At 38.3% G+C, this 16,685-nt stretch overlaps 1 protein-coding gene across 3 annotated transcripts in view; it reads right to left on the minus strand.

Annotated features, from left to right (window-relative positions):
* LOC307019500 (1-phosphatidylinositol 4,5-bisphosphate phosphodiesterase delta-1-like) overlaps positions 1–16,685 on the minus strand; it is a 26,288-nt gene continuing 9,603 nt past the window's right edge. For 2 of the 3 annotated variants that reach the window (XM_079650463.1, XM_079650462.1), the window contains exons 2-15: positions 15,345–15,503; positions 14,226–14,454; positions 13,987–14,116; positions 13,400–13,628; positions 5,332–5,533; positions 4,412–4,556; positions 4,188–4,340; positions 3,920–4,066; positions 3,675–3,834; positions 2,603–2,719; positions 2,301–2,479; positions 2,074–2,206; positions 1,080–1,229; positions 1–909 (exon numbers count right to left, since the gene is read on the minus strand). In XM_079650463.1, the coding sequence (XP_079506589.1) occupies positions 818–909; positions 1,080–1,229; positions 2,074–2,206; positions 2,301–2,479; positions 2,603–2,719; positions 3,675–3,834; positions 3,920–4,066; positions 4,188–4,340; positions 4,412–4,556; positions 5,332–5,533; positions 13,400–13,628; positions 13,987–14,116; positions 14,226–14,454; positions 15,345–15,405 (2,127 nt within the window). In that variant the 5' untranslated portion in view covers positions 15,406–15,503 and the 3' untranslated portion in view covers positions 1–817. Of the gene's footprint in view, positions 910–1,079; positions 1,230–2,073; positions 2,207–2,300; positions 2,480–2,602; positions 2,720–3,674; positions 3,835–3,919; positions 4,067–4,187; positions 4,341–4,411; positions 4,557–5,331; positions 5,534–13,399; positions 13,629–13,986; positions 14,117–14,225; positions 14,455–15,344; positions 15,504–15,838; positions 15,976–16,685 lie in introns of those variants that run through there. The other variant, XM_079650461.1, reaches the window with a different exon arrangement.

Genomic DNA, 16,685 nt, shown 5'->3' on the forward strand with positions numbered 1-16,685 from the left:
TTCAAGTTTTAAACTTTTATCTTCATCTTGATTTACAAAAAGAAGAAGTTGTGATGATTTCACATAAAATAAACTCTTTCTATGACTAAAATTACTGATGGATACAAAGCACATCGTTTTTTAACATTGGCTAGTGTTTCTCCAGAATTCATAAATTGGTCATTTTCTATACAAATATTTGAATAGACAAAACTGACCCAAAAATTAGAGACACAAGCCGCATTTTAAAAATGAAGATCCAATGGCATCGCAAACTGAATTATTAAAACACTAGTGCAACTCATACAAAACAAACATTTGGAAAACAGTCTTTGTAATGTACGCAAGAGGATAAGGGCCAAATGTAATAGAACATGTTGGGATCTGACGGAAATTGAATTTTGTTTTACTTCTAAAAAAGTCTGTGTATTTTCGAATTCTAGCGCACTCGAGCTGGTTTCTCCGAAATTACCTACCCCACCTTCAACGTCAGAATTGTGAGAATTTATTATTCAGACTTTTTTCTCAGAATTCTGACTTTGATCTCAGATTTCAAAAACAAATTCACTTTTGGTAAGATCTCCAAAAAGGTTTCACATGTGGCCCTTATCCTCTTCCGTAGTAATGGGAGTCTTTTGTGCACCTTACCAATCCAACTGATGTCCGATTGCAGATGAAGTTTGTTTCCCTTGTTTTGTAGATTGATTTGTTGTTTGGAGTTAAAACGACTGGAATCAAGCCAATAAGTTAAGCATAAACTAAAACTAAGGAGCATACAAATACATTTAAAAGCAGCTGGAACGTGGCTGTGTGATGCAGGTCTTTGGCGGTGACGTTCTCAGTTGGCATCCGTCACCATGATGTATACAAAGAGTCCAGCTGAGGGGAGGACGTCTCCGTTCTTATTGAGCAGCGGCACATGTCTGTATCCTGCGTCGGAGCATAGAGTGGTGACAGTCAGTCATCAGAAAATATGAAGAGCTCTTTGTCGCAGTGTCAATTGACTTTTCTATGCTCGGCCAGAGATGGGATAGTTCCCGTCTCTGTTCATTAATGAAGGGTGGAAACCAACGACAATCAGTGATTTTGATCAAACTCACCCATTCTTAAGCTGTTGAATGGGAGCGTGTACTGCCCCACAAACTCATTAGAAGTCGCCGAGTCGTGGTCTTCGACAGTGAAGCGCACCAGGGCCAGCTCAGGCACGTGCACGTTAAACTCCATGTTCTCATTCCATTCTGGGTTAAAACCTTCGACAGGAAAAATAAAGTGACACGTTATAATTGCTGATGCATTCCTCGAATTCTTATTGATCTTTCCACCTGCCTCTTCTTCTGCTTTAGAGGCTTTCCTCGTTCCCACAATGCATTTGTAAACAGCCCCCATGGCCGTACATGTGGTTAGCTAATAGTTTAACATGAAAAGGACGTATCTCAGAGTAAACAGGAAGTAACAACTGATGCCAAATCTTATATTTTCTGTGGCTGCATTGCATTCTGGTCTATTGAGGCCAGTAGCTGTAGAGACGCCATGTTTCTAAAAGGATGCTGAAGAAACGACAAATAGTTTTTTCTTTATTTCACAACATTAACATTATGTAACTGTGTTGAAAATAAATAATTTACATTGGCTATGTTAAATGTAAAGTATGCCTTCAACCTGAAAAATTAAGATTTATTATTATTGCAGATATACATATCATTTTTACAAAATATAAATATATGGTTCTAGAGGGAATATTTTCCTTAGATAATAAAGCATTTAAAACATGTTGTGAAATATAACATCTAACTTGAATTAATGTTAACTTTTAAAATGTATAAAGCATGAGAGGTATTGGAAATATTCAGATAATACGGTCCAGAAGCAATCTCCTCCAGTCAGCACTGGAATCGTATTCTACCAAAAGTATAATACAAAGAACATGAGTGTAGCTTAATGTACAAAAACAGGCTGCAAAGCAAATGTAGAATTTGAATATCAACGTACTCGATTTAAACTTCAATCTTTAAAGAAAGTATACCTCCAAGAGATCAGAAAAAATGCTATCTTTAGTTAAAAAACGTGTGTATTGTGTTTTAAAGGGGAAGGTACCATTGTTATCGATAGCACTGGTCTTTGCCTCTGCATTATCATCCGGCACTCCGTACACCTCCACCCTCACCAGCGGGTCCACGATGGAGGATTTCTTCTTGCTCAGTTTGGGGAGCTGCTGGCCTGAAATAACCTGAAGACAGGTTGCCCAGAACATGAAATCCTTTCTTCACCACAGCAGGATTTTAAAGGCATGGGACAGTGAGTTGTGTTTTATAACAGCTCACCATGATGTGGAGTGTCTTGTGCTGCAGCCAGTCTCCTCGGGTCAGTGTGACGGGGTCAAACTCTGAGGCTGGGTCCCTCATGTAGGCCGGTTTCAGGACGTAGCCGCTCTTTCCGTTAATAAGGAATCTGCCCTGGTTTACGTCCATGTCTGTGCAGGTTGTCTGGAAGTTAAGAGCCACTGAAAAGGAGGGAAGGTACAATGATGAATCAGAAATAAGAAGCTGCTTCCCATTGGTTAAATGTCAGAGTGGACTGTACATGTGAGAGTTTTTAAATCCCTTCCCGTGTCTGTATTACATACCGACTTGGCAGCCGGCGCTCCACAGAGGCACGGGGCTATAGTTGGAGGAGTTGGTCCTGGAGCCGGCTGGATATATGCGACTCAGCTTCTCCACGTTGTGATGGATGTAGGCATTAGCTGCAGAGGAAGCATGTAAGAAGAGTTATTTACAGAGTTTTTATATCATCACAGACACTTTATTACATTATGTGCCCTTTATTCTGAAAGAGGGGCCATAATAACTATTATCACCAAGCGAGGACAACTGGTGTCATCTAATGTTGAAATCCTTTTAGGTTTGCACAACTTCTCAGTACATTTGAATCAAAACAGCTCTAAAAAATTTCAATACTTTTTGTGGTGGCCATGTAGGATTTTAAATACATAATGGTTTCCAAGTCAGCCCTAATTCAGAACGTAAACCTACAATATGTAATTATCTGCCACTAAGGGGCACTCATTTTAAGATAATAACAAAAGGCGGAGTTTGTTGGCACTGTCCTGAAGCCCTGGTTAGGATTTCCTCATCGTTCATTATTCAGGAGGTGTTTAACTGGAGCCGAAAGATCTACAGAGATCTCCTCCTCTCCAAAACAAACAAACCAGGTGATTAAAACCAGTAAAAACTCTAAATGGAGCAGTTTCGCGTAAAAACATCTGTGTTTTCCTGATGCGGGTTGGCTTCTGATTCTAACTCTTTCTTGGCTTGTCTCTCTGAACATGTGAGATCCAGATGTCAGATGACTAAAATCATGCAATAGGTTGAAATATATAGTTAAAATCCACTAAAGTTGAAATAAAAAATGTAAGGCTATAGAAAAATATTTGTGTTTTAAAACTGAATAAAAAGTCAATTTAGGACAGCTTCTGGCAGACCATGCTAGCGCTTTTAATTCACCCAAATAAAAACATTGCGTTGATTAAAACAACAGATTTGTCTATGTTTAAAAGTAATCTTAGAACCACATTCACATGAGTCTAAATATTTTTTGACATGTTGCATATTATACATTTGAAAAGTAATCTATTGAGGTTTGAATAGAAAAATGTATGTTTCTGAATACTAAACTACTAAACCTAAATTCTCTCTTACCCGACTCCGCTGCCAGCTCTAAGGCCTTGTTCTCCTTGAAGGACGACATCTCGTAGAAGCTCAGGTGTTGCCTGGCGTCCTCGAAGCCGTGGAAGTGGACGCTCTTACAGTAGACCACCATGTCGGACAGCGCCTTCGCCAGCTTCAGCTTCTTTTTCTCCTACAGAGTCAATGTGAGTTCAAAAGTCTTGTAAAAATGTGTAAACGGAGATCATTTATTTACTCTCCTGATGCCATTACCCCACCTTCTTTTTCTCTTGCTCCTGATCTTCGTCGTCTGACTCTTCCTCCTCCGTCACGTCCTCTTCTTCATCTTCAGTGTTATCAGGGGCAAAAGTGGCCTCCAGTTTGTTTAACCTCTTTCCTTTGATCAGGAACTTTCCCTTCAGCTCCTAGAGGCGCACACACACGGTCATAAGGATGCGAGTAAGTAGCGGGAATAAGAACGTTTTACATAGAAAAAAGGATAGGATAAAACCAAAGTAAAATGATACCAATAGATACGATACATACCTCTGGAGATGGAAAGCATTTGGGCATGCCATCCCCCAGGGGGGAGGTGACGAGGGCACTGCCCAGGATGGAGCTCATGTGGTGGGCCATGACTTCCTGCTGCTCCACGCTGCAGTGGTTCTCCAAGGAGAGGATAACCGGGTAATCGGACGTCTGAGAAAACAAAGAGAAGTCAGAACAAGACAAACATTTTGCTAAGGGATATTAGTGGGTAGTATACACACCTTAAAGGCATACTCCTTGATGGCTTTGATGGCATCTTTGAAGAGGATCTTAGAAGTGAGTGTGTAGCCGTGGTAGATCTCCGGCTCACCTTCTGACCCGTCCCAGCAGTCCAGCTCCACACAGCGGCAGCCCTTCAGCAGAGCCCTGAGAGAGGCACAGCCAACATTAGGGATTGAAGAAAGGCTCTGTCAGGCTGCTTGAGAGTAATCGTTGATAAACCCTTAAGGAGGCCCTATTATGCCTTGGTGACATCACTATGTAACACTCACGCTTCTATTGGCTAGCGCTCCACACATTGTATGGAATAGGCTAAGGGGTGGGACATCTCTAAGTGGTTGACCAATCGCAACAGAGCCGGCAAGCTAACCAATTAGGGCAGACTGGGCTGAGCAAAAAAGAAAAAAGAAAATCCTTTTTCAACATTAAATCATGAAAACATGTCACAGTAGAGGCATACAATATAATTATTCACTTCAAAATAATCTTTGAGCATTTGATGGTTAAAAAGAAAACTATAGAACTATGAAAAAATGCATTACATCAAATTTCTCCCAGAGAGATCCCCACTTTTTGATTCTCCCTGAGTTCTTTCATCTCCCTGAGTTAATCGTTGGGTTTTCTTTTGAAAAGTTATTCCATTTACGCTGAGAGGGTCTAAGAGCAGTGCTGTAGATTCTGTAATGCTCCATGAGACAAACATTTTGAATTTGGTAAATGTTTGATATTCTATGATTAGGCATTTCCTTCTGATTGTGGTTGACAAACTGAATGTTTTCTGATCAGAAAAGTTTGCTTTGAAAATAATTTCCGGTACACAGGCCTTAAACTCCTCACATTGAGAGATAACCAGAGACTAATACATGTATTAATATCTGCAGACTGCAGTGATGTAATCAGTACATGAAGGACAGATCTTTACCTGACATAAGCCTCCGTGCTGCTGGGCCCTTGGAGCTGATCCTCCATGAGGTAGGTGTTGTGGGAGGAGGAGATGAAGTAGTGGTTGAGGGGCTGATCCATGTCCTGGTACACCTCTCTGTGATCGGGGTTGAGGACCAAGGCCTCTGGATGGTGCATGTACATGAGGAAGCCATCTTTGGACAGCAGCTTATTCTCTTTGGCTAAAAGGACACAAGAACACGTCAAAAGTGACAAAGGAGCTAATAATTTATCCAGGAATTCGCAAAAGGTTCTTTGAAAGGATCAGAAAAAAATCAAAAAATATCAAAATGTATAAACAAATGACCTGATTACACAGGTGCAAAACTATATGGGCTTGTTCGCCTTATACCTTTTTACATCATGTCCTCAACTGTGGTGCATGTATGTAAAACATCCATAAAATACATCATAATGAGAAGCACCAACAACTCTGAATAGACTGTGTTGACTGTCACTGGATATTGCTTTAGGTTGATGTATGTTGATATTGATAAGCTCTTGACATCAAAGGGCCCGTCTAACTTGTTAGCTGGCTTCCCTGCATGGTATTTGACTTTGTAAATGTTGATCTATCATCAGCAGGGCCTTCCCTCCCTACAGGCCGATCATGCAGGCTGCATGGGGCCTCAGGCCTCACATTGCGCTGACACGCGAGAGAGTGAGAGGTGACAAGGGGAGCACGTCTATAACCCGACACCGTTGCAATGAATCGACATCTGACCAATCACGGCGTTGATGCGGCCACTAGTGCAGGTGAAGAGATGTCGGCGAAAAGACAGTTTCAGTCCAGCGCAAGCAAGAGGGAAAAAAAAAAAAACATGAAGAAACTAGAGCAGGTGGGTTATTGTATCAGTCAAATGTACAACTTGCGAATGTTGTATAAGTCAAATGTCAAACTTTTGCCAATTGCCATATTAACCTGTTCAACCCTGAGCCTGTTTTTCAGGTCTCAGACTCGAAAATGACATTCTCAGAACAAATGACCATATCTTCACTTCTAAAAGGGTTAAATTAATAATCTTTGTTCTCAAACTAATGATAAACCTGTGCGTTGGATGTAGAAGAATCAGAATCAATATAGATGTTTTTTATTTTAAAGAAAATTCAGATTGAACATAGTAAAAAACTATAAATTATAGTGTCCGTCCATTTTTTACTTATAGTGAAAACCACCCTTGAATGATGGGATGGTAGACTAAAAGCTTTAGGAATCCAAAGTACAACATATAATAAGTACCCTGTATCAAGATTGATGCAAAACAAGTGAAATTTGACCTTTTTAGAGAGATTTAGCAAAAAAACCCACTTCTGGGGTCATTTGGGTGGCTTTTCCATATCTCTGGCCCCCCTTGATCGATTTTGACGAATGAAATATCTTTATAACCGCTAGAGCCAATGGAATCGAGGGAAAGTTCTACACACACAAACACGTTACCAAATAAGGAGTGAGAGAGACGCATGGCCAAAACCGGAAGCTGCATACACTCTGTTGGCTACTATTAGCAGCTAACTTTTTTTCTCCGATTTTTACATAAAAATGGATAATAAATAATTTTTTTCAAAGCGACAGACACATTATTAACCTGTGGATTAACCGATTCAGCTGCGTTTTTTCTTGTTTTAACGCCATTGATCACGTCTTTTGATCAGATTGACAGCTACTGTGAGACGATCTCCCGTAAAAGCACCGTAAAGGCACGTGTTGTGATGTCTGTGTTTGCTTCCCCTGTCGCGAGTTTGGATTGCTCAGGGATGATACTATATCTATATAATCTGTGGAGTTTTAGCTTTAATCTGATATATTGTATCTGCAGTTACGATAAGTAATAAGGGTATCTTTATCTTGAGTTCTGTGCCAAAGTCAGTTTTCATTTTTCGCTCAGGGGTCATTTAGATGCTTCTTATGAGACTTGTGTTTTGTTTTGGTAAAAATGGTTCATATCTTCAGTGAGCTGAGATTCTTCCCGTTAATCTGGTGCTACACATTAATAGTTTCATAAATGTTAAGAAGCCCTGAGACACAGTCTCGAAAAAAAAACGTCTTTTAAAACATCAGCTGTAATTCACAACATGAAGAAGGCAGTCTCTGCAGAGCATATAGGCTAATGGAGATACAGTTATTTCCAGCATTCTTTATGTACCATTCATTCAAGTATGTTATACCTTTTATCTGCTAATGTACAGGAGGAAGAGTGATAAACTGTCTAGTTGGCTTACATAACAGTTCAAGTTTACAGCCTAAAAAACATTGAGCATCTTTTCCCCTTTTATTCATTTGTGTGTCAATTTGCACATTTCATGGTGATGCTCAGCCTCTCCGCTTAACTCCTAACAGTCATCATCATGTCAACCACAACACAGAGAAATACTGATAGAAATGTGTGTGTAGTTGTTGATACATTGCTGACAGAGGGAACTACATTTGAATTCAGATTTAAGAAATATCAGTTTTTGAGCATGTAATAAGCATGTTTTTTCTTGACTATATTACAACTATATTAAAATTAAAATAATATAGAATTTATATTATTGAATTGATTATGATTATTAGTAGAAGTAGTTTATTTGCATTAATTATATTTTAATCTTTTTGAGGCTAGTATTTGGCAGGAAATGCAGACGTATTCACCTGTAAACGCATACTGAACGACATACCGAACGACATACATGCACATTTACCATTTACCTCACTCTATAAAAAAGTAACTGTGTTGGTAATAATAATAAACAGGAATTATATTTGCAAAGTGCTTTCTTTCCAAAACATTTTTTTTTCACTCCTGTCGGTGGGATGGGGGGGGGGGACCTCATCTCACAATGTCGCTTGGGGCCCCAAGTTGGCCAGGGGCGGCCCTGATCATCAGTGACATGATATTTACCAGTCACTGTAAAACTCACACATTATCTGTTTTTGTTCCACGATCTAGTTGGAAGATGCTTCAGCTTCTAGCTCTAACGTTTCTGTTACGAGTATTGATCTTACTTTGCAAAGAGTCAAGTCAGAGATATATTTGCTTATAGTTTAATACATTTCTGAGGACGTACACAACATACTGGAAGCAGGATACAAAACAACCACCATACACTCATGCACACATATATTTCAAAATACTTTAATCTCTAGCCTTAACCTAGCCTCTCTCTCCAAAGTCCAGTTGTTGTGCTAAGCTAAACTAAAGCATCTGCCTCCTTGACCGCGGTACATACAGTATTTAGCATTCATGGAGAGTGGTATCTATCTTCTCATCTAACTCTTGGGGAGTTTGCAAAATGAGCATGCTTCTCCACCTGTAATCTTTATTACAGGTCAAACCCCTGAGTCAGTATTCAGTTATTTATTGCTGTGAATGCACCAGAGCACAAGCTTTCATTGGGCAAATGTTTGCCTTTTAAACAAGAATGGAGCCCTATTTTTGAGTTTCTGGACCTGAGATTGAAGCCTCACAGCTTATATAGTGATCATGTTATGGATTCATAGAGAAAGATAAGCAAAGGATTCTTAAATACCAACAATCTAATGCTAAGGAAATGCCCCTTTTTTAATGCACATCGGCTAATATTTAATTCTTTCTTTTTATTCTCACTTTATGTAGCACTTGAAAGGCTTAGTTGAAGCTAATGAATTAGCACTCACAATGCTTGCTTTTTTTTTACTTTGTTTCTTCAGGGTGTTACCCAGCTAGCGGGGAACGTTCTCACAACTTTGGCTAACGTTACCTATTGGTTCTAACAAGGTTTTAAAGAAACGTTTTAATCTGATGTTCAAAGAACCTTTTTAGGATGTTTATTTGTTCAAATAATTTTCCTATAAAGTTTAAGGTTAACTAAGACATAATATTTTAACTGCAACATTCAGAGGATGATATGAGGATGTTATTTAGGCCTGAGATGAAAGAAAGTTTTTTTATAAAACGTTCCTTTAATGTGAAATGTTAACAAAGGTGGAACGTTTTGCCTGCAACATTCTAAGGACGTGTTTTGGACGTTGTTGGGTAACACATTAAAGATGTTCTTTATAAAACGTTCCCTCATTGTTACATGATAACAAATGAAGAACATTCTCCAAGAAACATTCTGAAAATGTTTTCAGGATGTTATTGAGGCCTGAGATGACAGAAAGTGTTTTATAAAATGTTCCTTTAATGTGATATGTTAACAAAGGTGGAACGTTTTGCCTGCAACATTCTAAGGACGTGTTTTGGACGTTGTTGGGTTACACATTAAAGATGTTCTTTATAAAACGTTCCCTCAATGTTACATGATAACAAATGAAGAACATTTTCAAAGCAACATTCTGAAAATGTTTTCAGGATGTTATTGAGGCCTGAGATGAGAGAAAGGGTTGTATAAAATGTTCCCTCAATGTTACATGATAACAAATGAAGAACATTCTCCAAGAAACATTCTGAAAATGTTTTCAGGATGTTATTGAGGCCTGAGATGAAAGAAAGTGTTTTATAAAATGTTCCTTTAATGTGATATTTTAACAAAGGTGGAACGTTTTGCCTGCAACATTCTAAGGATGTGTTTTGGACGTTGTTGGGTAACACATTAAAGATGTTCTTTATAAAACGTTCCCTCAATGTTACATGATAACAATTGAAGAACATTCTCCAAGAAACATTCTGAAAATGTTTTCAGGATGTTATTCTTTTTTTTATAAAACGTTGCTGTTAAGGCAAATATTAACACGGTCATGGTCAACGTCAGATTTATTTCTAGAGCGCTTTAAAAAACAAACTTGTTGCATTTGTTTGAAAAGGATGTTTTAAAAAAAATCTGATGTCACCATATTTTCCTTTTGAAAAAAACAAACAAGCACGTAATTCATGATAAGCTGTAAGCAGATATTGCATGTTTGCGGTGGCATGTGTGAGTTCCCAGCTAGAAATTGTTGTTACCATTCGTTGTTCTAGGAATGTTTTCAGTGGGACGTTTTATTTTGGTTCCCAAAAATATTCTTAACATTTTTGGTCATAACTTTCTTAAGATGTATGAGCGCATACATCTTAATAATAAGTGCCGTTCGAATTCTCTACATGATAGGAAAGGAGGTTTCAAACTTCCTTTTAACCTCCTTTAGCTTAGGAACCACTGAACCTCCCTTAACGAAAGGAGAGGAGAAAAAAATGCTGCCCCACAATGCCTTGCAGCCGCAGAATTTGCCATCACACAACAATCGGCCGTTCACGGAAACAACCGATTATGACGGAGAAATTATATCATGAAACTTACGGTGCTTATTAAGAATTTTAAAACGTATGTGGTAAGTTGCCAAAGTGCTTTGTTTTGAACGTTCATCAGTATTATAATCAAAAAGAGAAATATGAACGTTAGTTTTTACTGAAGTGATTTAATAAAGTCAACATGTCACAGAGCTGTGTGGGGTTTGTTCAACTTTTAAAATATGTTTGAATGGTGATATACACAGTGATAGATGTTAAGGACTAACGTTTATAATAAATACATCTCAGCTAGCGGGGAACGTTCTCACAACTTTGGCTAATGTTACCTATAGGTTCTAATAAGATTTTAAAGAAACGTTTTAATCAGATGTTCAAATAACCTTTTTAGGATGTTTATTAATTCAAATAATGTTCCTATAAGGTTTAAGGTTAAGACATAACGTTTTAACTGTAACATTCAGAGGATGTTTTGAGGATGTTATTGAGGCCTGAGATGACAGAACGTTTTTTTATAAAATGTTCCTTTCATGTGATATGTTAACAAAGGTGGAACGTTTTGCCTGCAACATTCTAAGGACGTGTTTTGGACGCTCTTGGGGTAACACATTAAAGATGTTCTTTATAAAACGTTCCCTCAATGTTACATGATAACAAATAAAGAACATTCTCCAAGCAACATTCTGAAAATGTTTTCAGGATGTTATTGAGGCCTGAGATGACAAAGTGTTTTATAAAATGTTCCTTTAATGTGATGAGTCAACAAAGTTGGAACGTTTTGCCTCCAACATTCTAAGGATGTGTTTTGGACGTTGTTGGGGTAACACATTAAAGATGTTCTTTTATAGAACATTCCCTCAATGTTACATGATAACCAAAGAATAACATTTTGAAAGCAACATTTGGATAATGTTTTCAGGAGGTTATTATATTTTTATAAAATGTTCCTGTGATGCTAAATATTAACAGGGTCATGGTCAACGTCAGATGTATTTTTCGTGCGCTTTAAAAAACAAAGTTGTTGCATTTGTTTGAAAAGGATGTTTAAAAGAAATCTGATGTCACCACATTTTCCTTTTTAGAAAAAAACAAGCACGTAATTCATGATATTGCATGTTTGCGTAGGCATGTCTGAGTTCCCAGCTAGACATTATTGGTTCTAAAAACATTTTGAGAATGTTACCATTCATTGTTCTAGGAAAGGTTTCGTTGAGAAGTTTTATTTTGGTCCCTAGAATGTACTTCTGAAAGGTAGGATAACGTTCTCTAAAAACCTTCTTAAAATGTTTGGTGATAACATTGTTCGAACATTATACCCCAAGTGTTTTTGTTGTTTATGCACATATCTTTATTGTCATATGGATCGAATAACACTTACAAAACCAAAGACAGACATATAGAAGAACGGACCGACTATCACTGCCCGTCCCTGAAAACCCTGTTAGTGTTTGTATGTGTTTCTTTCTACTGTGTGTCTCTCTCTCTCTGCCTGCTGGTCTGCTCTACACGGCTGGGAGCAATCTCCAATCAACCACACCTGCAACCTGCTCGTCAGCCACACTATGAAAACCTGCAGCCTGCACTCATTCCCTGCCGGATTGTTGCCGTGAACGGTTTGTTGCGTGCCGCTCTAGCTTTTTACCAGCATATTATTTGACAACTTTGCCTGCTTTTGCCTCACACTGATTTTGTGTCTCTCCCAGGAGGAATCCAAGGCCTTCCACACTCCCGAGACCAGCCAGGTCTCTCTACCCACCCTGGAACAACTGTTTCCCACTGCCACCATAACCAACCTCCACTCCCAGCTCCCCTTTTCTAATAAACAAATGTTACTTTCACCAGCTGATTCCGTGTCATCCTTTTACATGTGTTAATAGTCAAATTCCAATAGTTTAGTAAACTATCATAATCATCATAATGACCACAGTGGTCAGTCCACTTACCCAGGAATTTTGAGTTTTACAATTACAGGAATATTATGTCTTTATGTTCAAATAATGTAAACATATTTTAGTAAATTGTTACCATACAACATCTGCATAATTTCTTTAACATAAACCATGTTATCCTTCTCTAAAATAATAACATTCTGGCAACATAAAAAATCTAACTTGCAGATGAAAATGTTTTAAGAACAGTAGGGCATAATGTTCTAACAATGTTATCAAAAACATTTTAAGAATGTTTTTAGAGAACGTTATCCTACCTTTCAGAAGAACATTCTGGGAACCAAAATAAAAGCTTCTGCTGAAAACGTTTTAAGAACAGTTGGGCATAATGTTCTAACAATGTTTTCAAAAACATTTTAAGAAGGTTATCACCAAACATTTTAAGAATGTTCTAGAGAGCGTTATCCTACCTTTCAGAAGAACATTCTGGGAACCAAACAAAAACTTCCCGCTGAAAACGTTTTAAGAATAGGAGGGCATAATGTTCTAACAATGTTATCACCAAACATTTTAAGAATGTTTTTAGAGAACGTTATCCTACCTTTCAGAAGAACGTTCTGGGAACCAAACAAAAACTTCCCGCTGAAAACCTTCCTAGAACAATGACTAACATTCTCAGAATGTTTTTAGAACCAAATATTTCTAGCTGGGTAGGCATTTATTGCAAGTCACGTTGAAATAAAATGTAATGTAATGAAAATAAACTAAACCAATCACATTCCCGAGAGATGAAACATAAGTCACCACAATTTAAATAAATAAATAACTACATAGCTTCACTTTAGAAGCCATAATATCAGAGCCCAGCAGTATGTAAAGCAGGAAATCCAGCAGAGCTGTGATGCCGACTGACTTCCTCATTATGAACTAATCACCTGAAACAAAAAGCCCTTATTTCACATGAGGTACTGACCATTTTCGTCTGGCTCATGCTTCTGGATTATGTTTTGTGCATCAGCCAGCGTTGCGTCCTCCCTCTGTTCTTTCTTCAGGAAGTCCACCAGGTTCTGAGGACTCATAAAGCCCGACGTTTTAGCGTACTCCCCATAGATCACGTCTATTTCCTCCCGATGAGTCAACAGGTCATAGAAATGTTTGATCTCCTCTCCGGCCAGGTACCCAGAATTGGATTTGTCGCATTTCTGTAATATGGAAATGTATTATGAATGCAGTAAAAAGGGATCTTATTAGTAAAACAATGGGAAGACGTTAACAGGAATCGTTTTTTAAGTATTTTATCCACATTTATAACGTTACCTTGTGGTATAATCATAAACATTTGTTGTTTTAAGATTATGTAATGGGTATTTTTGACACTCATACATGGTCTGCAGCCAAGACAAGGCAGAGAACATGTGCTGCCAACTGGTGGCTCTAAATTATAAATGTTTATCTATTTATGGGCACTATGGTGAGGCCTTTAATGTTTTTATGGCTCCTAAAGATATTTACTTAAGATTTGTTTTTTTCTGAATAATTTAAAATATCCGAAGGCATCACCTCAAAGAGTATTTCAGCGTAGTCGTCATCCACCTCGATGTTAATCAGATGCATGAAGTTCTTGAGCTCTGACAGACTCAGCTTATCGTCTTTGTTCTTGTCCGATTTCCTGAGGCAGCTGAAGATCCAACTGAAAAGTTTGTCATGTAAGGATACAACGCCATCTTTCTGTCTGCAATCAACTCATTTACCACAGAGAAACATCCACAGTCAAACCTGTAGGAACTTCAAAAGGATACTGCTCCATCTTCGCCTGGGTGCTGAGGTTGTTTATGCTAGACAGTATTTTCTGCAGGCTGTCGACCCACTGCCTGGCCTCGTCCTCGGAGCTAGCGATGAGGTCCAGGTTCTTGCGGCGGCCCTTGAACATGATGGAGAAACAGCGGCTCTCCACGTTCTCCTCCGTGTTCTTCCTCAGGCCATCTGACTGACGTCCCATTCGCACCGCTGAGATTTCATCGACCAAAACTGAAGAAAGAGTTTTATCTTACAATGGAAATTGTATGAGAATCACCTTATTTATTAAGCATTTAATTAATCTGAAGTACTTTTGGTAATGAGGGCATCACAATCTTTGTGTAGAAAAGTCTAACCATAGACAGGGGTCTCGAATTAGACTTGGCTAGAAACCCTACATGCAGAACATCTTCGCCAAATTATTTTTAACCTGTTAGATAATAGAAACCTGACAAAAAAACGAATTAATAAAAGAAAATTCCAGGATATCATTTAGAAAATAATATTCTGCCATAGGACTTATACAATATTATTTTGTACTACGAAAAGGGAAGTACTTTTAGTGTCTTCAGGTACCGCAGACCAGCCTTTTTGGTAAACATAAACCTGATGTTTGCAGATTACTGACGTCACATGACAAGCTTATAGGACCTGCATTTTAACAGCTGCTTTACACGCGGCCATAGAAAAAAAAAAGACATCACCTTACTGCCGTTATCAAACTGAGACTTGATGAAAACGTGGATGTGATCCAGGGCATATAGCGAGAGCCATAACAACCACTCCTTCAAACACTATAAAAAAAATCCCTATCTTGATAAACACACCCACAAAACATATCCCTCCTATCATGAGCAATACAGTTGTGTCTGATAATACAATGGACTCTTAGACATAGTCTTTTATAGCCTTGTGATCACTCCTTCACTTTTATAATACATTAAGGAAAAATCTCATCTGAGAAAAGACGGTCATACTTGTCTCAGCACAGGAGACACAAAAGGTATAAATAAATAAGACTTTGACACGTGTCCACCACAACACCACACAGATGTGTGCAAGTTTCATGTGTGTGTCTCACACACATGAAGGTGGGAAGCTGGTACTGCAGCAGCACTCACAGGTCTTGCTTGTCTTGAAGGTTCTCTTTGATTCCCGGAACATGGTCTTACAGTCCTCCATGAGTCTGAAGTAGCGGGTCTTTTTCCAGGATGAGGAGCGGACCTTAAGGAGGTCTCCCCCCTGCAGGAGGAACTGGAGGTCCCTATCATTCTCCAGACCTGTTTAACAGAGTAGCAGAGAGTACAATCCATAAGATTAAACACTTCATTTCTGCAAACTTACTCAGCTCAAACCCATTTACTCAAAGAACTTGACTCAAACCTTAAACTGTTCTTATCTTCTTGATTACAATCATCTCATCGGAAAACTGCATGTGAATTTACGAAACCACAAGCAACAAATCTGGCTGATTAAAAGTCCTTTACCATGCAAAGTTGTACAGCCTTACACAATAAAACAAGCTGAGATATGTGACAACAAAGCATGTAGTTTGACCCTGGATGGGTCACATCTCTTACTAAAAGATCCTTAAAATATTTGCAGTGCAGCATACCTAATAGCTTTAGGTTAATTTGTATCTCCTCCTGGCTTTTGGCATAGCGCAGTAATTCCTCAGATCTGCTGAGTTTGGGTCGGCTTTGCAGGCAGCTCATGTTGCCCTGAGGTGCTGATACAAATGGACTGTGTTTCCAAAGGGACAGACCAGTGTGTGGAAGGGCGTGTATCAGGCTGCCCCTTTCAAAGTTCACTCTATCTGTCAGCTGAGCCAGGCAGCGGCCATGTGTAATGTTACACACCATGGCAAGAGGAGGGGGTTTAAAACCTCCATTCAGCTTGTGCTAAATGATGGTATACTCAAGTAATTTTATAGCACATTTAAGGGAAACAAGTTAACCTATTTTGACGGCAATTTGAAAACACCAAAGACCCTATAGTTAAAGTGAAAAAATATCCAGGCAGGGAAGATAATGAACAGATTTTCTATAGTTTAGTTGTGTGTTGGGGAACCCACTTTTTATAAGAACTACCAAATACTTTAAAAAAAAAGAAAGCATTATATAATACTACAGTTTGGTTTACTAAAGGCAAGCTAGTTAGAAACAGTAGTTAAGTTATTGTTGACTTCATGTGAACAAAAAATATATAATACAATCTTATACTATATATACAATAATAAATAAAAGATCCAACTCAATAGGTCTATTTTAATAAACGATCCACTTGTTCAAAGTTCATAGGCCCCCGCAAACCACAAAAAAATACCCTACTAAAACAAAAACTTATATTTAAATTAAAGGTGTAGTGGGCTGGTCAAAGTAGTTTAATTGTAGAACTATAGTGAATACAAACATAATGACTTTATCTTATGTCCTAAAATAGTTTGTAGTGTCAGAAACGTT

Source organism: Notothenia rossii (assembly GCF_949606895.1).
Source record: "Notothenia rossii genome assembly, chromosome: 9".
In the NCBI taxonomy this organism is placed as follows: Eukaryota; Metazoa; Chordata; class Actinopteri; order Perciformes; family Nototheniidae; genus Notothenia; species Notothenia rossii.